At 48.7% G+C, this 21,828-nt stretch overlaps 1 protein-coding gene and 1 pseudogene across 1 annotated transcript; both read right to left on the reverse strand.

Moving 5' to 3' along the window:
- Positions 1 to 8,040: 8,040 nt before the first annotated feature.
- Positions 8,041 to 8,754, reverse strand: LOC123375421 (tetraspanin-7-like). The gene has a single exon (XM_045026292.1). It carries the CDS (start codon positions 8,752 to 8,754, stop codon positions 8,041 to 8,043), a length of 714 nt encoding a protein of 237 aa, XP_044882227.1.
- A 10,385-nt stretch (positions 8,755 to 19,139) lies between these two features.
- Positions 19,140 to 19,926, reverse strand: LOC123354297 (annotated as a pseudogene).
- Positions 19,927 to 21,828: the final 1,902 nt, after the last annotated feature.

Here is a 21,828-nt window from a genome sequence, read left to right on the forward strand (position 1 = left end):
CCGGTGTGAAATCCTATTGATTCTGAAAGAAATAAGATGTGTGTGGGGCTTGTAATTATGCATTTTAAGTGACATGTTTGTTGAAAATATAGAAAAGAACAATGAATCAGGAAGACATTACATAAGGGCATTATGAAAAGATTATTAAATTTAGTAGGCTAGATCTTTGTCCCCGCGATGATGATTTTCTTGTATCCTATAACCTATTCTTCGGGGAGATATTTTCCTAGCCTATTGGACTCATTTGCTTGCTCTAGTGGCCTTAAGGTAAAAACAGTTCTATTTGTTCTCCTTTCTTGGGAGACCACAACTCATCCTGAGTTCCCTGTTTGAGTTTAGTTCCCAAGGTCCCAATAATCCCCTTCAGTTGCCCAGGCAGGAGGAAAGCAAAGTGTGTGTGTTGGGGTGGCAGTGACGAGTGACTTCACCCTGGAACTGGAGAGCGTCTACTTTCTGGAGGGACCTAACCTGGTGAGGCACCAAGGGCTAAGCTGGTAGCTTACAAGCGCTAGAGCCTCAGCATTGTTATGTCCTAGGGGCAGCTGGTGTAGGAAGCAATCACTTGAGGCCAGAGAGCAGACAGCTAACCAAAACCTCCATTTTATTTACAGAAACAGAGAGCTCACTCAGCCGGTTGAAACCAGCTGAGCTATCCCTTAATAGTCTAACTCAGTTGCCATAGTAACAAAACCCATGACAACCATATACACAACATATTCCTCCCCCCCTAATAAGAACATCCCCTAAATAAAACACACACTAAACTAGAGAAGGAGGGTAGACTGCCTCCATTCCCGGCTAAACCCTGGGGATTATTTTGCCCCATAACCGTGGGTTCGCCCTAACTAAAGATCCAGCCGATGAGGAGGCCTTCTGTCTCTAGGTGGATTACGGCGAACTTCTGGTGTTGTTGCACCCGAAAGTACTAGGGGCTCAGGGTCCGCAGCACGAATAGGTGAGGAGGTGGTATCAGCTCATGCTGGGCAAAGGGGTATCTCAGCTGCCGGCAGTAATGGAGGAGAACAGTCAGGAACAGGTGACTCATGATTCGGTGTCTCACCAGGAGGGGTGAAGTCAGACCCCTCAACTGCAGATGGGTCCTGAAGACTGGCATGACCTGGCAACAGCTGATCTACATGTCGCCACCAGGTTAGATTCTCTGCAGTCCGGACTGTATAGGAAACAGGTCCTGTTTGAGTGATGACTGTGGCCGGGACCCATTTAGCTCTGGAAGTATAATTCCGAGCCAAAACTGGCTGCCCTGGGCTAAAGGTTCGGTCTTTTGCTCTGGGTGCCCGTCTGATGACTTGATATTGCTGCTGATGTTGCACAGTTTGTCTGGGTTCAGAAGGTTTCAGCAGATCAAAGCAAGTGCGCAGCTGTCGTCCCATCATTAGAAAGGCTGGAGAAGCCTGGGTCGTAGCATGAGGTGTGTTTCTATAGGAAAGTAAGAAGGTATCCAGACGCTTTTGAATGGAGTGTTGTCCCTTTGCTGATTTCAAAGCGTTTTTCATTGTCTGCACAAATCTTTCAGCTAATCAGTTGGTGGACGGATGATATGGTGCTGACGTGATGTGGTGTATCCCATTTGCCTTCATAAAATTTTGAAACTCCTGAGAGATGAACTGCGGTCCGTTGTCGCTCACAAGTTGTTCTGGCAGACCAAAACGACTAAAGAGTCCTCGTAGTTTTTGGATAGTACTCTCTGCAGTAGTGGACTGCATTATAGAGACTTCTGGCCATTTAGAATGGGCATCTACTGCCACCAAGAACATGCTTCCTTCAAGGGGGCCAGCAAAGTCAACGTGAATACGTTGTCACGGGTTTTCAGGCCAGTCCCATGGGTGTAGGGGTGCCCACTGGGGTGCATTTCTTACACTCTGACATGACATACAAGCTTTTGCCTTCTCTTCAATAGCATTGTCCAATCTAGGCCACCAAAAATAGCTTCGTGCAATTTCCTTCATGCGCACTATTCTACAGTGACCGGAATGTAGCTGTTCTAACATCTGTGATCTCAGGGGTGGTGGAATAATGACACGCCTCCCCCACAACAAACAACCAGATTGGACCGATAACTCCGTCCGCCTGGACATGTAGGGAACAAGGTCGGGTGAGACCGGAGAGGTTTGTCGAGATTTTCCATGCATCACCAGGTCCATAACTTGGGATAATACTGGGTCAACGCGGGTTGCCTTCTTTATCTGAGTAGCAGTGATGGGTGTATTCTCTACCTGTTCAAAGTAGAAGATTTCTTTTTGGGCACTATCTTGATGTTTGACCGGTAAAGGCAACCTTGAGAGGCCATCTGCATTGCCGTGCAGAGTGGATTTCCGATATTTGATTTCATATGTGTGTGCAGAAAGTATCAATGCCCAACGTTGCACACGACTAGCAGCTAATGGGGGAATGCCTGTGTAGGGTCCAAAAATTGATGTCAGAGGTCGATGGTCTGTAAGAAGAGTAAACTTTCGCCCAAACAGGTACTGATGAAACTTCCTAATTCCAAAAACAATTCCTAATGCCTCACGTTCGATTTGGGCGTAGTTAGTTTCTGCTTTGCTTAGAGTGCGTGAAGCAAAAGCAATAGGTCTTTCTTCTCCCGAAGGCATAATGTGTGACACGACCGCTCCCACTCCATAAGGGGAAGCATCGCAGGCCAATTGCAGGGGTAAGGATGGATCAAAGTGCGTTAGAACTTCAGAATTTAACAATGCATCCTTAGCTTTGTTAAATGCAACATCACAGGCTTCAGTCCACTTCCAGGCCTTGTTCTGCCCAAGGAGCTCATGAAGTGGTTTTAGCAGTGTGGCTAACTGTGAGATGAACTTCCCGTAATAGTTCAGTAGTCCTAGAAATGAGCGCAGCTGGCTTACATTTCGAGGTGGGGGAGCCTCCACAATAGCTTTAACTTTTGCAGGGGCCTTATGAAGACCTGCAGAATCGATGATGTGTCCCAAATATTCAACAGAGGGCTTGAAGAATTCACACTTGTCTTTGCGAACTCGTAGGCCATACTCTTCCAGTCTTTGTAGGGTAGCCTCTAAATTCTTTAAGTGATCCTCTTCATTTCTTCCAGTGACCAGGATATCATCCAGATAGCACTGAACTCCTGACAAGCCACACAAGATCTGGTCCATAGCCCTCTGGAACAGGGCGGGAGCCGATGTGATTCCGAAGGGTAGGCGACAGTATCGATAAAGCCCCTTATGAGTCACAATAGTCAACAGCTCTTGGGACTTTTAATCGACGTGCATCTGTAAATATGCTTGACTCAGATCAATCTTACTGAACTTTTGTCCCCCAGCCAGGCCTGCGAAGAGGTCATCGATGCAAGGAAGCGGGTATTGCTCTGCACACAACACTGGGTTGACAGTGACTTTAAAATCACCGCAAATCCGGAGAGAGCCATCTTTCTTCACTATTGGAACGATAGGAGTGGCCCATGAGCTATGGGTAACTGGTATTAGGACTCCATTGGTGACCAGGCGCTCCAGGTCTGCTTCAACTTTTGGCCTGATGGCATATGGCACAGTTTGGGCTTTCAGATATTTTGGTGGACTGCCAGGTTTAATGTTCAATGTCACAGTGATTCCCTTCATACTTCCCAAATCATCTCCAAAAACAGCAGCATGTTTCCTTAGTATAGGGGTTAGACTGGTTTCTTCTTTAGTCATCCGGTGCACTTCTGCCCAGTTCAGCTGAATCTTCCCAAGCCAAGACCTACCCATTAAGGCTGGGTAGTCAACTCTCACCACAAACAGTGGCAATTTAGCCGCCTGTCCATTGAGCTCCACCTTAACATCAATAGTGCCCAACATGGGCACAGCTTCACCTGTATACGTCTTCAGAATAGTTTTTGTTGCCTTAAGCGGAAGATGCTGTAGCTTTTCCTTATACACAGTCTCAGGAACCAGCGAGACAGCTGCACCGGTGTCTAGTTCCATGCGTATAGGTTTGCCCTCCAATAAGGGGGTTACCCAGTATTCATGTGAGCCCGCTGCCAAAGACAAAATATGCAGTGGCACTTCCTCTTGTGAGGAGGTGTCACCTTGATCTTCCTGGGTCTGCTCTAGGGTATGCAAGGTTCCTCTTTTTGTCGGCCAGACCACAGGCCTCTTTTTCTTTTGTTTACAGGCATACTCAATGTGTCCCTTTTTGCCACAGTGTCGACACACCAGGTCCTTACACCAGCATTCTGATGCCTGGTGACCCAGCTTACCACAGCGGTAACATTCTTGACTCTGCACCGTTTTGTGGGTCAGTTCTTGTGACACTTTTTGCACCCTAGGGGATGCACCGATGTATTGTGCCTCCCTTGTAGCCAGTTCCATGGAGACAGCAATATCAACAGCCTTCTGTAATGTAAGCTGAGCCTCTGTCAGTAGGCGCTTCCGTATAGCTTCACTGCAGAGGCCACACACTAACCTGTCACGCAGGGCATCATTTAACATCTCTTTAAATTCACAGTGTTCTGCTAGCTTTTTTAAAATGGCTACAAATTGTACAACTGTTTCATCTTCCTTTTGGTCTCTTTTGTGGAACCTATATCTTTCAACAATTACCAGTGGTTTTGGGGAGAAATGAGACCCCAGGATTTCCACAATGTCACTGTAAGATTTAGTCTCAGGCTTAACAGGGTGTAGTAAGCTGCGTAGCAGAGAGTAGGTTTTAGCCCCTACAACAGTTAAGAATATTGGCACCTTCTTCACTTCTGTAATGTCATTTGCAATACCAAAAAGCTCAAAACGCTCAGTATACACATGCCACTGCTCTGTATTCTCATCAAAAGGCTCCAGGGGCCTGGTCAGAGTAGCCATGATTTTTAGTTTCACTTTCACAGTCAGTGCAAACAAGCAACTTTTTTTCTTTGTTTGGTCTTTACCTTGACTTCTACTTCCTTCTGTTACTGGAGCAGCACCAGGATCCCATCCTCGTCGCCAGTGTTATGTCCTAGGGGCAGCCGGTGTAGGAAGCAATCACTTGAGGCCAGAGAGCAGACAGCTAACCAAAACCTCCATTTTATTTACAGAAACAGAGAGCTCACTCAGCCGGTTGTCTAACTCAGTTGCCATAGTAACAAAACCCATGACAACCAAATACACAACAAGCATGTAATACTGGCTTCTCCGCCTGACTAATGAAATTCTGCCTGCCATATCCCCTATTGCTAATTAAACAGCCCCTGCCCTTCTAGTCTCCAAGCCTTCAAATACCTCCCCTCATGACTACAGAAGGTTGGGGTGTTTCCTGGATGACTCTCGAAGTGAGGTTTTTAAACCTCGCTAAGGAACATCTGAATTAATGTTGTTTCCAGTTTTTGTGAGGGCGTCAAATTGTATCTAGACCCGGTGACAGTGCTGCTCTCAATCACAGATAAATAATCTGAAAAGCAGCTCCCCCCAGAATGGATCCTGGAGTTATGGTATTTACGTATCTTACTGATTTCCTCACTTATAATGAACTGCTTCCTGCTCTGAGGTTTGTGTTATAAGTAACTCATGTGAAATAGGACTGACTAGCAATGGTTCACTAAAGGAAAACAGCATATCTTCACAGGTCAGGGCTCAGTAAGCAAGCTGTCGCTCTAATATCACAGGAGCTGTGGAAGACGAAAGCTCTTCACTTCTTGGACCCACAAACTGAGCCATCTTAGTGCACTAAGTACCCTGGCCGGCGTCCGCAGGTTGGGCTGGTAGCTGCTCCCACTGGCCGTGGTTTGCCGCTCCAGGCCAATGGGGGCTGCAGGAAGCGGCGCCGGCTGAGGGATGTGCTGGCTGCCGCTTCCCACTGGGCCAAAGGTTGCCGATCTCTTCTCTAGCCTAACCCGCACTCGGTGATATGGTAATAACAGCAGTTTCCCTTTAAGCAATGGCCTTTTAAACGGCTGGGGCGGGAGCCAGAGCATCCTGTGTTAAAGCAGGATCCTTAGAAAAAGGGCGAATTGCGAGACTGACCATGTTCTGTAAACCAGCATGAGCCTCTGAGCCCGCCGTCACGGAAATCGGGGGGCAAAGACTCAATGGACGCTCATCCGTGTCCTAAGCGAAGGAAGGACTGTCTGCACTTGTCCCCGAGAATGCGTTAGAAATCGGTAGACTTCCTCCTCCTCCTCCTCCTGAAGTCAGTGGGGGGGTTGCCAGTCTCCTCACTGGGATCAGGGCCGGCTGTAGGGTTTTTGCCGGCAGCAGCTCTACCGCTGCTTCTTCTACAGCGGCAATTCAGCGGCAGGTCCTTAGCTCCGACAGGGAGTGACGGCCCCACCTCCGAATTGCCGCTTGAACAGCCGCACATGGGGCCCCTCTCTTCCTTAGCTGCCCACCTGCTTGCTAGGCTGGTGCCTGGAGCCGGCCCTGACTGGGATCCGGCTGTCCTTGACTTGCTTTTGCTGGCTCAGCCCCTGGGGATGTCAAAGGCTCGCTGAGTGCCGGGTAACGATAAGGGGGAGCCTTGCAAGGCCGGACAGCGCTTACAGCTCGCGGAGAGAGGAGCGGGGTGCGCTGATGCTGCAACTTTCATTAACTTGCGTTCACTAGGAACAATCTCCGCTCAGCAGCGAGGACCCGGGGGCGGGACCTGGACGACAGGTGAAGAGCGAAAGTCCAGGGTGGCCCTGTGTTACTGGGGGACTTGCAATTCCCTATGCAAGCACTTAGCTGCCCCAGCCTTGTGGCCTTCCCAGGACTATCCCCGGAACTAGCCGGCCACCAGAGGGGTCTATTGAAAGCCCCTTTCACCAGCTGAAACCTACGGCCGCGCATTGTCTGGCGAGATAACAGCACCTCCCTTTGGAAAATCAAACCCCGCTCTTCTCCCAGGGAAACTCCGCTAACCTCGCTGTCGGGGAAAGCCCCTCTCGTGCCCAGGCCCCCACCCTCTCTCCCCTTGCAGGGACGCCAGGCGTGTGCATGTTACAGGGAAGTCTCACCCGCCGGCCGGCCGGCCGGGGAGAGAGCGAGGCTAGTTCTCCCTCCCGCCGCCGTTTGTACGGGAAAGTCTCCAGCCCAGCCAGGGTTTCCGGGCGCCTGCAGGCGGACGAGCTCCCCCGGGAGGGCTGAGGCCAGGGGAAAGCAAGGGGACAGGAGCGGAGAGTCGGTGCTGCCAAGGAGGTGGTGGGGAAGGGGGATGTCATGGGGGGAGCAGATAAGACGTGGGGGTGGGGGAGAGTTGCTGCTGCTCCAGTCCCCGAAGGAGGCGGAGGAGAGATGGGGAGGGTGGCGCTGATCCAGGCCCCGGAGAAGCGCGGCAGGGGGCTTTCCAGGCAGCTGGGGGAGGGAGCGGATAGGGCACGTAGTAGGGGTGGCCAGTCAGTGCCCAGAACAGTGCTTGGGGGGTGGGTGCCCGGGCTAGGCTTAGCGGAGGAGGGGGGCTCCGGGGCTGACAGCCGCAGCGCTGGGAGGATGACGGGCTCCGAGGAGGGAATCCCGGGGCAGAAGGGGGGGCGAGGGCGCCGGGAACACCCCGGCTGGACGCTGCGAACGGGCGATCAGGGCCGGGCGCTGAGAACCCCCTGGCCGGGCGCTGCGGGCGGGAGATCAGGGCCGGGCGCTGGGAACACCCCGGGCCGGGCGCTGCTGTCGGGGCCGGGCGCTGGGAACCCCCCGGCCGGGCGCTGCTGTCGGGGCCGGGCGCTGGGAACCCCCCGGCCGGGCGCTGCGGGCGGGCGATCAGGGCCGGGCGCTGGGAACCCCCCGGCCGGGCGCTGCTGTCGGGGCCGGGCGCTGCGGGCGGGAGATCAGGGCCGGGCGCTGCTGTCGGGGCCGGGCATTGGGAACCCCCCGGCCGGGCGCTGCGGGCGGGCGATCAGGGCCGGGCGCTGCTGTCGGGGCCGGGCGCTGGGAACCCCCCGGGCGGGCGCTGCTGTCGGGGCCGGGCACTGGGAACCCCCCGGCCGGGCGCTGCGGGCGGACGATCAGGGCCCGGCGCTGCTGTCGGGGCCGGGCGCTGCTGTCGGGGCCGGGCGCTGGGAACCCCCCGGGCCGGGCGCTGCTGTCGGGGCCGGGCGCTGGGAACCCCCCGGCCGGCGCTGGAGGGGCGCGCTCAGCGCGGCGCGGGGCGCAGGCGGGCGGCCAGCAGGCAGGCCAGCACGATGCCGACGCCCTGCAGCAGCGCCAGCCCCAGCGCGGCGGTGGCGATGTAGAAGAGGTTGTCGCTGACGAAGCCGGAGACCTTGGCGAAGCAGCCGTCGCGGTGGATGCCGCGGGCTGCGGGCGGCAGCGGGCTGTGTTGGCAGCCCCGGCGCGCCCGGCAGCAGCTGCCCGGCACCGAGCCGTTGCGCCCTGGCTGCGCCAGGGACCAGGGCGAGGCGAGCCAGTCGCGGTAGCTCTCGGCCCCGCAGCAGTCCAAGGCGCGCTGCAGGGAGTCCAGGGCGTCCGCCTTCTGCTCGTCCTCGCCGTAGGCGCGCACCGCCTCCCGCAGCCCGGCCCGGAAGCCCTCGGCGATGTCCCTGCGGTAGAACAAGGCCAAAAGCCCCGCCGCCAGCCCGGCCGCCAGCACCGCCAGCTGGAAGGCGGCGTAGGTGCGCAGCAGGCAGCGGTGCTCGGTGGCGGCGCTGAAGCAGCCCAGGAAGCCCCAGAGCAGGACGGTGGCGCCCGTGGCCAGCAGGATGAAGGGGGTGTTGGGGTACTGGTTGGCGGACAGCACCAGGTAGCTGCCCAGCGAGACCTTGGCCCAGATGCCCAGGGTGAGCATGGTCAGCCCCGCCGCCCAGAACACGAAGCTGAAGGCCATGAGAGAGAGCTTGAGCAGGGCCATGGTGGCCCCCTCGGCGCTGCTGGCCTTGGGTGCTGCTAGCGGGTGCTGCGGCTGGTGAGGAAGGGCACCCTGGAGAGCTGGTGCTGTGCGCGGCTGGATGCCACCCTTAGCTAATGCCCCTGCAGGGCGTCCAGCCGGGAGGCTGCTGCTGCAGGGTGCTGCTGGGTGCCCAGCCGGGAGGCTGCTGCTGCAGGGTGCTGCTGGGTGTCTAGCTGGGAGGCTGCTGCTGCAGGGTGCTGCTGGGTGTCCAGCTGGGAGGCTGCTGCAGTAGGGTGCTGCTGGGTGCCAGCTGGGAGGCTGCTGCTGTAGGGTGACGCTGGGTGGTGACGAGATTGGGGGGTGCCCGTGGGTTCTGCAGCTGCTGGGTGCTACTGGGAGCTTCTGCCCCCACTGGGTGTCCAGGCCAGTCCTTGGTGAGGGGACGCGCTGCGGCTCTCTCCCGGCTGCCGCGGATGAGAGTCCAGCCGATCAGAGTCCTCTTCCTACTCTTCACTGCGAGATGGGTGGCCAGGGACGCCTCCTATTGCTGCTGGGCTTCCAGAGAGTCCCCGTGGGCAAACTGCTGCCTGGGGTAACAAGCGGCTGGGTTTGTAGTGAAAGCTGCGCCTGTCACACCGGAGGATCCCCAGCTGGGAGGAGAGGACCACCTCCTCCCCGAGCTGTCACTCAACCCTCCAGAGGCTCCTGCTGCGGCTGCTGCTCCAGCAGCGCGTCCTCCTGCCTGGGCACCAGAGCACCAGCTGCTAAGTCCCTCCTCATGGTCCCCGCCTTCCCTTTTAGAGCAGGTGTGTATAGTTCTGAGACCGCTTTTCAGTTAAGTGCCACAGGGCAAGACCAGCGGGCACAGCACAGATGATTTCCAGGCAAGGCTGGCCGGGAGTCCTCAGCTGGAGAGCCAAGCAGCCCTGTTTAAGAAGCTGGTCACAAGATTGTGTTTCGTTCCCTTTCTCTCCGTCACTGGTAAAATTCCACAGTGGAAACTTCTCCCATCGCTTGTGTCTCCCACATCAAAGCCCAGCAGATATGATTTCTGGTTCTTCTTGGGGGCTATAGAAGAATAGTATAGGGGAGTCTGCCATACTGTGTTATGAAGGGGAATAAGAGTCTTGTAATCAGTCCCTCCCAGCCTATTTTGCTTTTCAGCCTACACATCAATCCGAGAAAAATTCTGTAGGAAAGCAAGCTACAGCTTTGAAACGATAGGGCATGTCAGTTCTAAGCAACTACACCCCTTCCCTTTGGTACTGCTAGTGCATAGCAAGCAATATGGGATTTCGGAAGGGACAAATAAATAAATTCTTCCGATCTTCCTCGATAGATTTATGGTGCAATAAATGGAGGAGTATATGTCAGCTCGATTGTTTTCTCTCTCGCCTTTGAACTGCGCTGTCAAATGAAAAGGTTCTGCTGCTGGAGCCACAAGATTAATTTTTGTCAGAATCTAGAGTGGTATGGGATTACATTCAACAAAGGAACTAGCCCTTTGTAGTTACTGGTTCTGATTTTAATTCTAAGCACTAAAAACAGAGGCCTAATCAAAATATTTTTAAAGAAAACATACAAATAATGCATTATGGGTTTTTTTCATTTTATTTCCTATATTTGATCAAACATAGGACACTTCCTAGAAACAAATCCTAAAGCCATACAGTCAAGGTGAACATGATTTATTTACCATCAAGTAATCATTAAATGTACAGGAAATCTTCCTGTTTTTGCTTTGCTAAGTATTAACTTTATTTACCTGGAGATAAGCATGAGCAATAAGAGAAAAAAATAGTTATGCAAGAATGTTCATTAATAGACATTATTTGTACTATAGTAGCACCAAGAATATCCTCTTGTCCTCCAGGCTTTTATATGGTCAGAACTTGCAATTCCCTACAGAAGCACTTAGCTGTCCCAGCCTTGTGGCCTTCCAAGGACTCTCCCCGGAACTAGCCGGCCACCAGAGGGTCTATTGAAAACCCCTTTCACTAGCTGAAACCTACGGCCGCGCAGGGAGCGGTTCCTCTACCCCCCGTTACTTCCTGTGCCCCACCACCCTAGCTCACCTCCGCTCCGCCTGCTCCCCTGAACGTGCTGCTGCTCCACTTCTCTGCCTTCCCTCACCTGAGAGGGAGAGGGGAGAAGCGGAGTGGCGGTGCACCCGGGGGAGCAGGCGAAGCAGAGGTGCGCTAGGGCGGGAGGTCGCAGGGGGCCCCCAGGAAGCAATGGGTGGGGGGAAATGCGGCACACCCAGGGGTAGGAGGCAGGGCTGGGGATTTGGGGAAAGGGTTCAGAAGGGGTGGAGTTGGGGTGGGGCCGTGGGCAGGGGGGGCACACAAAAAAAGGGGGAGGCGACCAAAATTTTTTTGCTTGGGGCAGCAAAAATCCTAGAGCCAGCCTTGGAAAAACTACACCATGGAAGAGTCCTACAACCAGGTATTTGAGGCCAATCCCTTTATCAATGGAATCCTCAACCAAAATTTGAGGAAGAAGAGTCACCCTCTAACTTTTGACAAATAATTCAAGATCAGCCAGCCACCGAGAAGACCAGCACCATTCATATTCTGGTTTTGGATAAAACACATAATCTTGCCCACATCATAGAAACTTTCCTCCCTCCAAGCCTACACCCCACTATACCCTTTAGCAATAAAGTAACCATTAAACAAGTTCTGAATCAGTCGTCTTTCTTCCCAGTTTAGTGTTAACAAAAAAGCTGCATCGTAGGTAGCTATGGGAGATGACAGTGCAACTACTAGGTATTGGGGCGGGGGAGGGGAGTGTGCTAGTAATGTCCTGGATATACTGGTCTGTTAAGTGTTATTGCTTTGAATATGCTTATGCAAACACTGTAATAAAGTATTAATGTCCCAATATACTGTAGCTTGTTTTAACTTACCATAATAATAGAAGTGGTACATGTGAAGCTCTCTTAAAAGCTGACACTACAACAGTGATATTCACAAGTCAGCATGCATAGGGCTGGGGGTGGGGAAGGGAGTGCATCTAGGTATAAGTAACATCTCTCACATCAAACAGGAACTTTTCCACAGTTCATTGCAATTTGGAAGTGTGATTATTATACCTTGTCTTACAAACACCATTATATATGCACAAGGTCAATAATTCCCCCCCCCACACACACATACACCCCATATACAGAGTTGTGCTTCTGAATATAGTATCGATCTGAGATGAATATTGAGCTCCCAGCTCTTCAGGAAGCAGTAAAGAGTCAGCAGCCAAGCCACATGTTGAATCCTATTGCAAACAGTATGGGTGACGCATGAGGCATTCTGAAGCAAGAGGAGATTACTGGAAAACTTTAAATAAGACACAGAAAGAATAAAGTTTTCCTCAGTTTTGTTTCTGTCCGATTTATTATATTATGTATAGTAAGTGTTTAATATAAAAATCAGGTAGTAGGGTTTACAATGTTATAACGAGAGATTATGCTATTACCATTATCCAGTCAACTTGCACTCTACTATTTTCAATTAGTGATAATTCACAGAGAGAGAAAGAAGAAAGCTGAATTTAGAGAAAAATTATGAACCAGATTCCTGGTTATTCACCAGCCACTTTGCTCCAGTCCATAGCACAAAGCACCATAAACACAGTAGAATCTGGCCAAGAGACTATTCGCCTCAAATTGGCATCTGCTATACTCCCCCCACCCATTCCCAGTCACCACTATTCAGGAAATAGCTAAGTGAAAAGGTGGCATGGCTGAAGCATTTAGCAGGCAATTGAAAACTAGTATAGAGTACAGTAGCCCTGAGAACACTGCTTAATTCTGAGCACTGGGTCTGCAGCTAGTCAGCAGTGAGACTGGGGAGACATAACTGGCATCTTAAAGCACCTTTACCCCTCCTTCCTTCACAAGCTGCACTAAGCACCGTTTCACAGCCTCAGGCGCAGCACTGGGGGGGGGGGTAACTACGGGAGGGGGGCAATAACCCAAAGTCGCTCCTTTGCCTCCTGGTTTTGCCGCACCCTCAGCCCCTTCCGCTGAGAGACCACGAGAAAAAATCATCCCCCCTCCCCCACTTTTCCTTCCTTCTCCACCTCCTCTGCCAGCACCAGCTGAGCTTCAGAGCCACCTTCCCTGCTGCATGGACGCTTAGGGAGCTGGGCAGCTGCAGGTGGGCAGGAGCCTCCTCCTCCTCATCCCCGGGGAGCCCAGCAACCAGCCAACGCTGCCTGAAGCCCCAGAGCGAGCGAGCAGGGCTGGGGATGCTGGAGGGTGGTGTGGAGCCCTGAGCCAGCCTGCGGTCGCACTCAAAACCCAGCTCCAGACTTCCGAGTCCAGAGCCCAGTGCTGGCTGCGTGGAAACGTGCTGCTTTTGGAAAATGTGCTCGGGGGGAGTGGCTGCTACCCCTGCTCCCCCCCTAGCTACGCTACTGACTGCAGCTTGAGACCATTGCTCCTTGTTCTGTCATCTGCCACCACTGAGAACAGCCTAGTTCCATCCTCTTTGGAACCCCCCTTCAGGTAGTTGAAAGCTGCTATCAAATCCCTCCTCACTCTTCTCTTCTGAAGATTAAATAAGCCCAGTTCCCTCAGCCTCTCCTCATAAGTCATGTGCCCCAACCTCCTAATCATTTTTGTTGCCCTCCACTGGACTCTCTACAATTTGTCCACATCCTTTCTGTAGCGGAGGGCCCAAAACTGAATGCAATACTCCAGATGTGGCCTCACCAGTGCTGATTAGAGGGGAATAATCACTTCCCTCAATTTGCTGGCAATGCTCCTACTAATGCAGCCCAATATGCTGTTAGCCTTCATGGCAACAAGGGCACACTATTGATTCATATCCAACTTCTCATCCACTGTAATCCCCAGGTTCTTTTTTCCCCCATTGTTTGCAGGTATCTTCTGGTTTCATCAGAAGAGAACTGAAATGTGATGGCTCTAATAGTAGCAGCAACTCTTATTTCTTTACTTCTCCTGTCAGCTTGAATGTTACCTGCCTTTTCTCCTTTCTGTTTAAAATATACAGAAGCTTTATACAGAGTAAAACTGATTTATTTGGGGTTGGATCCCATTGGAAACTGGGTGTCTGGGTGCTGAAGGTAGGTGACCGGCTGAACAGTTTTTGGTTAAAATCTGCAGCTTTGGGGGAATGGATTAGACCAGGGTCTGTGTTGTAGCAGGCTAGTGTGTCTGGCTCAACAAGGCAGGGTTCTGGAGTCCCAAGCTGGCAGGGAAAATAGGCTCAGAGGGAATCTCAGCAATCAGGTGACAGTCCTAAGGGGTTCTCTGTGACCAAACCCATCACAGGTCTACATTTTGAGAATGAGTGATACACTTACTCATGTTGGGTAGCACCTAACTCCACAAGTCCCATTGACTTCAATGGAACTATTAGTGAAGCAATGTGCTATGCAGTGTGAGTAAAGTAGGCCCATAGGAAGGTACTACTTCATTTGAGTTGAGCCCTTTGATTGTTTTAAGCATCATATTCTGCTCCCCTTAGATCTGATGAGTGATACCTTTGTACAAAATTGAACAAAACAGGACTATTTATCAGGGGCTCTGTTGTAACTTTGCCATCTCCCAATGAGTAAGGAGTACCACAATGCTGCACCATGCCCAGAACACACCAGAGAACAAAGTGTGACTCAGAGAATACAATTGCTCCCCTACTCTCCCATTGCTCTGGGATGAGAGTAAGGCCCCCTTCCTACACACAAAAGTTAAATCAACCCAGCTATGCCATTCAGGGGTATGAAAAATCCACACTCCTGAGCAACATAGTTAATCTGACCTAACCCCTGGTGTAGACAGTGGTAGCTCAACAGAAGAATTCTTCCATTGACCTACATACTGCATCTCAGGGATGTGGATTAACTATGCAGACAGGAGAACCCCTCCTGTCATTATAGCAGTGGTTTTCAACCACTTGCGGCCCAATCATCACCCAGCTGTGGCCCATGTGACATCCTCAGGGCCATACAGGGAGTATATATGTTGTGTGGATGCAGCCCACCTAACACATAGAGAACTAGATGTGTGGCCCACAATGGTAAAGAGGTTGAAAACCACTATGCTATAGCGTGTGTTTCGAGTACAGAAAAGTCTTAAATTACTTCAGTTGTTTTCATGGAGCAGCTTTTACACTGTGTGGCCTGGCAGCTACTCGGGCCTGGTTGGAGGCTGGGTTCCACTCACTCTCCATCCCCTCTGCCATCTCCCTGCCCACTTGTTTGCACAGGAGAGTATTGGGTGAATAGCCCCAGATTTGTCCCTGACAGCTAGATTGACAATCTGAGCAGGAGGGTGAGGGGGACCCTGCTGAGCTGAGCAGGGGGGTTGACAACTTTGCCTAGCGCAAGTGTGATCTTGGGGCAGAACCTGGCCTTAAGTTTCTTGGTAATGTGCCTCAAGAAGCAGCAATAAAAAGAGTGGGTTTCTCATATGGCTAAATGAAATGACCTGAAAAAAATAGCAATCTACCTTGTAGATCAGCTGCTTGTACTATTAATAGCAAATACAAGAAACTCCGTGGATTAATGATTTACATGTAATGTTTTCTGTAACCTTAAAATATAATAAACATTAAACCCTGGATGTAAAATATAAGCCTTGCAACAGCTCCAAAGAATATCCATTATCAATGCCTTGAGCAAGTCTAACCATCAAGGCAAACTCAATGCTCTTTCCAATTACATCACAGAAAATGATTTAAACACTGGACATTTTCAAATAGATCTGGATGCTAGCCCATCCAGCCACATCGGGGAGAGTTAAACGGCTGGCAAGAGCTGGTAATATAAATCCCAAATGTAAAAAAAGAATAAAACACTCAAGTTTCTCTTTTCCTGGCCTGGAAACAACTTATTGAAGACCTGTGCATGTTAAACATTTACCAGACTCTTGGCCTGAGTGTGGGAAGTGCTGATTACAAATTACTGGTCCCTCTCATGTCCCACTGACTTTATTGGAAGTTGAGTGCATTCAGTGTTTCCCAGAATTGGGTCCTATGTGATAATGAGTGTTGTCAGCAGCCAGGCATACTGACAGTTCATAAGTCACATGACACTAATCTATACTTACCTATATACAGACATGCGTAAGTGGGACTTCCATATTCTGTTGCGTTTAGAAAGGTCACCCAGCAAGGATCTATTCTCTCTTCCACTTGCGTGTCATAATATTCTGCCACCTTTTTACCTTTTGCTGGTTTTGAAACTGTTTGAATTGAAAGGACTTGCTCCTTTCAAATCCGTTGTCTTTTCTCACTTGATCCTGAACAGATGTCATAATGGGCTAGATTGCAGCTTTCCCACAAGCCCTGAGCCTTGTCCTTCTTGGTCTTCCTCTTGCTTCTAATATATTTGTAGAATGTTTTCTTGTTACCCTCTATGTCTTTAGCTAGTTTGATCTCATTTTGTGCCTTGGCCTTTCTAATTTTGTCCCTACATACTTGTGTTAGTTGTTTATATTCATCCTTTGTAATTTGACCTAGTTTCCACTTTTTGTAGGACTCTTTTTTGATTTTTAGATCATCGAAGATCTCCTGGTTAATCCAGGGTGGTCTCATACCATACTTCCTATCTTTCCTGTGCAGTGGGATAGTTTGCCCTTGTACCCTTAATAATGTCTCTTTGAAAAACTGCCAACTGCCTTTTATTGTTTTTCCCCTTACACTTGCTTCCCATGAGATCTTACCTACCAACTCCCTGAGTTTGCTAAAGTCTGCCTTCTCGAAATCCATTGTCTTTATTTTGCTGTTCTCTCTCCTTCCATTCCTTAGAATCATGATCACTTTCACCCAAGCTGCCTTTCACTTTCAAATTCTCAACCAGTTCCTCTCTATTTGTCAAAATCAAATCTAGAACAACCTCTTCCCTAGTAGCTTTCTCCACCTTCTGAAATAAAAAATTGTCTCCAATACATTCCAAGAACTTGTTGGATAATCTGTGCCTTGCTGTGTTATTTTCCCAACAGATGTCTGGGTAGTTGAAGTCCCCAAGTCCTGTGTTTTGGATGATTTTGTTAGCCTTTTTAAAAAGGCCTAATCCACCTCCTCATAATGATATATATGAACTTATATTTGATGCTGGTCAATGAGTGTGTCACAAACATGTATACATGTAGGCCTACACTCCTCCCCTCCTCTCACCAGTGCAGCTGAGCTGTGCTTGGGATAAGACTGGATGTGGGGGAAAGGAAAAGTTGGTTTTAAGCCACCTTCCTGTTTTCTCAATCCTGGAGCTGGCCAGGGATTGGTATAAGATCTCTGGTGGATCCCGGTGTAAGTTATAACAGCCTTAGGATCCTAAGGGGCTACTCCAGCAGTTTTAGGTCACCACCGCATGGGGATTTCCTATATATGCCCCCCTTTAGCTCAGCCATCTTTCTTGCACCACAGGAATCGCTACTCAGTGTAGGAATGACTATCATGACATTACATTACCAGAGGATTTCCCAATCCTTGGGTGCCCAGATCTATCAAACTTTATAGCTGCTTTGCATTACTGGAGCAAAAATGCACTGTCCACAAGCGAAACATCACTCTAATATGTCAAGTACTAGTCAAAGAGAGTACACTGCGTACAAGCAGTACCTCACATTGGTATCTTTCCTTCAGTCATTGCAATAATTTGCCAACAATATTCTGTATCCAGTTCAGTGATGGAGAATCTTGCTTAGTTGCCCAATAAGGGCATTTTGTCAGGAGCACAGGCCAATGAACCTTCTTCAAATGGTCATGCGTCCTGATTGGGCAGGGGAGCCAGCAGCCTGCTACTTGAGCTTTGCAGCGGCAGCAGCACAGTGGCTGCTCAGCGTGTACCACACCTGTAGCTTTCGCTCCTTGCTCCAGCCTTGATTCCTGCCAGCTTCAGTCTAATCCTTGGCTCCCTGCCCTGATTCTGATTCAGGCTCCAACCTTTGGCTTGACTTCTTGACCCTAACTTTGGCTTACCTTTCGGGTTGGTGTTCCCAGTCATGGCTCCGATTCTCACTTTTGGCTGGCTTCTTTACCCTGACTCGGTGCTTGCCATTACTCTAAACTGCCACTACAACCAGCAAGCAAGGTCCTGTTCCACCCACTAGGTATGCAGCCCATGCCCTGGCAGCCTTAATCATTTTCTTAAACATCATTATTCCTGTCCTTGGAAACTGTCTATTGTACCATTCACTCAGGATCACAGCCTATCACGATTAATCAAGTGCTTATCATCATGATTTTGTACCACACCATTGTACAAGAATTAGAGGCGGCTGGTAGCACCACCCATAGTTAAGACTGGCCAATACTTCCCTTTATAAGACACTTTTCAATTGCTTGTGGTTCTTTGCCAAAGTTTAACTGTTTGGGCTGAAATTTTCCATACTAGGTGTCTGCCTCGTCTCTGGCATGCCCGATGAATTCGATGGTCCAGGCTCCCCAAGGTGGTTGAGATCAGGTTCGAGTGTTGAATAGTTAAGCTATATTGCCAAAGCTGAGCTGATAGCTCGATAGAAAGAGTGACCCCCTCTGCATTGTTGTTTGCCCTTTTATAGGGTCCTGGCAATGCCCTAAATATTCATATCAGTGCCCAACCTACCATGCCCAAATCTTATTTTCTCACCCAGATAAACCTTGGGGAACACTTCTTCTATAGCAGGGATTGGCAACCTTTGGCACACAGCTCGCCAGGGTAAGCACCCTGGCATGCCGGGCCAGTTTGTTTACCTACTGCTTCTATTTGGAAGATCACGGCTCCCACTGGCTTTGCCACTCCAGGCCAATGGGGGTGGTGGGAAATGGCAGCCAGCACATCCCTCAGCCTGCGCTGCTTCCTGCCACCCCCATTGGCCTGGAGCAGCGAACCGCGGCCAGTGGGAGCCTTGATCGGCCGAACCTATGGACGCGGCAAGTAAACAAACCAGTCCGGCCTGCCAGGGTGCTTATCCTGGCGAGCCGCGTGCCAAAGGTTGCCGATCCCTGTTCTATAGGCTAACATATTATGACATATATTCATATGTATTAATATTGATTATCTCATCCCTTTGGCCTAAATCATGACTTACATGTTCTGCAGTGTACCCTGTGGTTACCGGTCTGTTCCAGACTCATGGTAAACACATTCAGTTCTCTGTTCGGTTCTCCATGCAGTTCCCCAAAGACAAAAAGGTGTAAGTGGTAGGCCATTTATCTATGCCAAAGGTTACAAACACTTATGCTAACTTACTCTAGCTTAATCATACAGGATATAGGCCTGTAGGTTCCTTGCGCTACAGCCAAATATTATGAGAATATATACTGGAATTTGGTATAAACAATATAATCAATCAAACCAATGAAAAAAACACATTATGCAATATAGCAAGCTAGCAGACTAGCCTCATGGGCTATAATACATAGTGCCTGATTCTCCACTTTTTTTGCACCTTGTATAATCATTTACAGCAGTGCAAAATGGATATAAAATGCTACCATGCTGGTACAAAGCAGCAAAATGGACTCAAGAATCAAGCCTTGAGAGTTGTGACAGAAGAACTTCTCATTCTGCATCCTCTCAGCCCTTTTCTGCATACTCTATTATAATCTCAAGTGTGTTATCGTAGACCTTGCAGATCTCCATGTTTCTGTCATGAATCTGGTATATTCAGTAAGCTAGAGTCTAAGTTCCTTGATGGCATCTCTGATGGCTGATGGAAAACCATCTAGTAAAAAGAGATGATTTGGCAAAAAAAAAGCCTCATCTCACGGCTCTACATTCAGCAGTTCAAAGCATGCTGGAATGATTCCAGGTACAGCTAGCAGAACAGCACAGGAATCATCTGTAATACAGTTCCAGTCATTATTATCACTTCTAGGAGAGGGTCATCTTGTACAGAACTTGATTTTAGTTTATCCTTGTGATAGGGAACCAACATGTGTGTACTCTATGAGCACAACTTCCCGATTTAAACTAGGTTTGGTCAAATTTACAAGCATTCTCAAATATTCCATTGCCAATTATTCCACTTCATAATTAGTGAGCTATGAGGTGAACAACAGAATCCATATACAGACGTTTTTGGTTGACTTATGCTGAGAAATGCTGTTGGTCGTCATCATCATCAATGGATGGTGTCTGCAGAGTCTTCTTTATTAACATCTTCAATATGTTTCCTTAAGTAGTAAGTGTCACGTTTTTCTTGTTAGCAGCTAGGTCAATGTGTTTAGCAAAGCACTTAGAGGGCATCTTCATTAACTGTGGTATGCAGTCTCAGGGCTGCCCAGAGGATTCAAGGGGCCTGGGGCAAAGCAATTTTGGGGGCCCCTTCCATAAAAAAAAGTTGCAATACTATAGAATACTATATTCTCGTGGGAGCCCCTGTGGGGCCCAGGGCCTGGGGCAAATTGCCCCCCTTGCCCCTCCCCCCCCTCTGGGCAGCCCTGCGCAGTCTGTGAACATGGATTTAAAGTAATCATTCATGTTTGTGTAATAGACATCATGCATTGCTTTCCATTTGTAGCCTTCATTTCCTAAAAAGTGCAGCAAGTTTGGAAGGTAACCAAACTTGTCTTACCTTATTTTCCAAACCTTCATTGGAAGAAAGTTTCTGTCACAATTAGAAGGCACCTGTTCTTCATGTTCACATGGTAGCTTTTCACCATTTTCCATAGTATGATTCCTTTCCAACAGGTTTTTTTTCTTCCCCTTATAAATCCTGACCTTTCTCAGGAAATATACTACCAAAAAAAGCAACTCGCAGTTTTCTTGGTCCAGTGGTTTCAGATGGAAAATGTTCTTGTTCCACATCTTCAGTGATTGCCTTTAGCAAAACTTAGCTGCAAATAAGGAGCAACTGGTAGCAGCTTCACATTGTTATTATTATATGTATGATCTTCTTGACAATCAGTAGTTTTTTATAGGTTTTCTTACAGTTCTTTTCCACGGTGTAGTTCTTAGGATTTTCAGAAACCGTTTTTGTCTATGGAATAAGTACCTCCTGCAGGAGCTAGTCTCTCTTTATCTCAGGATCTATCGTGGGAACATAGGAATTAACATTCTGGCTCAGACACCTTGTCCAACTAATCAAGTATCCTGACATTCACACCCAAAGTTCCAATTTTGGTGTGTGTGATTATCTCATGAGATTGAGACCAAAAAAAAAAGTGTAAAATAAATTATATCAGCAGCAAATTCAAACTTTCTTCCAGTCTTCTTTCTAGACTCAGGCTAAGGCACCCAGATACAATAAAACATCTGTTCCATACATTCCTGGTTTACATGATCCTATCACCAAGTATCAAGCAACCCTTTAAAATAGAACAGGGGAAATGTTGGGATTTATGGATCAGAATACTCCTGGTTAGTAAGAGGGAGCTCTTCACCAATCGTTCTTAAAGTGAAAATAAATATTTAGAAAAGGTGCCATTCTAAAAGTATTGGCTCACCCCAATCTTCTCTTATTTATTGTACAGAAAGCCTAATGACTAAATTATTGCTAGCTAAAAACAATTAAACCTTCAAGTATCCCTGTTTATATTTACTAACCAATGGAATTCATGAGACAAAGAGATTCTTCACTTACAGAAAGTTATTCTTGTGTGTAAATGTTTGCATAAATGTGGCCCATACTGTCAAAACAATAAAGAGCTTCATTTAATGTTGCTGTATGTAAGGATAAATTGATCCAATGCTTATGGATATGCTTGAAGGATTAGATTTTTTCCTGCAAACATCTATTTCACTGTACCCACATAAACGGATGAAAAAAAATTCCATTGATAATACTCAAAAGTCGCAGACAGGCAAAGTAAGAAAAGCTGCTTGAGAACTTAGAGTATGTTTTAAGACTATTTACTTTGTATATTCTGCATGTGATGTTGACAATTTGTGTTTTAACAATTTATAAAGCATTAACTTTTTGTTTCTCAACATTTATTGTCATTAAATTATTGTTTTACCCCCACTGTTGTCTGACACCCTTCCTAATTTCCTGCAACTGTGAAATTTTAAATGGATAAAAATAGGGAAATAAAGTCTTAAAAATAAACATTGATATCTGTCAAAATTATTTAAAAAATAAAATCCTGTGCTGCCAAGCCTCTTTATGAAGTTAATGGAAGTCTTTCCTTTGACTTCCATGGGCTTTGG

This window comes from Mauremys mutica, chromosome 1 (genome assembly GCF_020497125.1).
Source record: "Mauremys mutica isolate MM-2020 ecotype Southern chromosome 1, ASM2049712v1, whole genome shotgun sequence".
In the NCBI taxonomy this organism is placed as follows: domain Eukaryota; kingdom Metazoa; phylum Chordata; order Testudines; family Geoemydidae; genus Mauremys; species Mauremys mutica.

What these genes read in the sequence shown, in the direction of transcription:
- LOC123375421 (XM_045026292.1), bottom strand. Translation starts at nt 8,754, where the DNA reads ATGGCCCTGCTCAAGCTCTCTCTCATGGCCTTCAGCTTCGTGTTCTGG.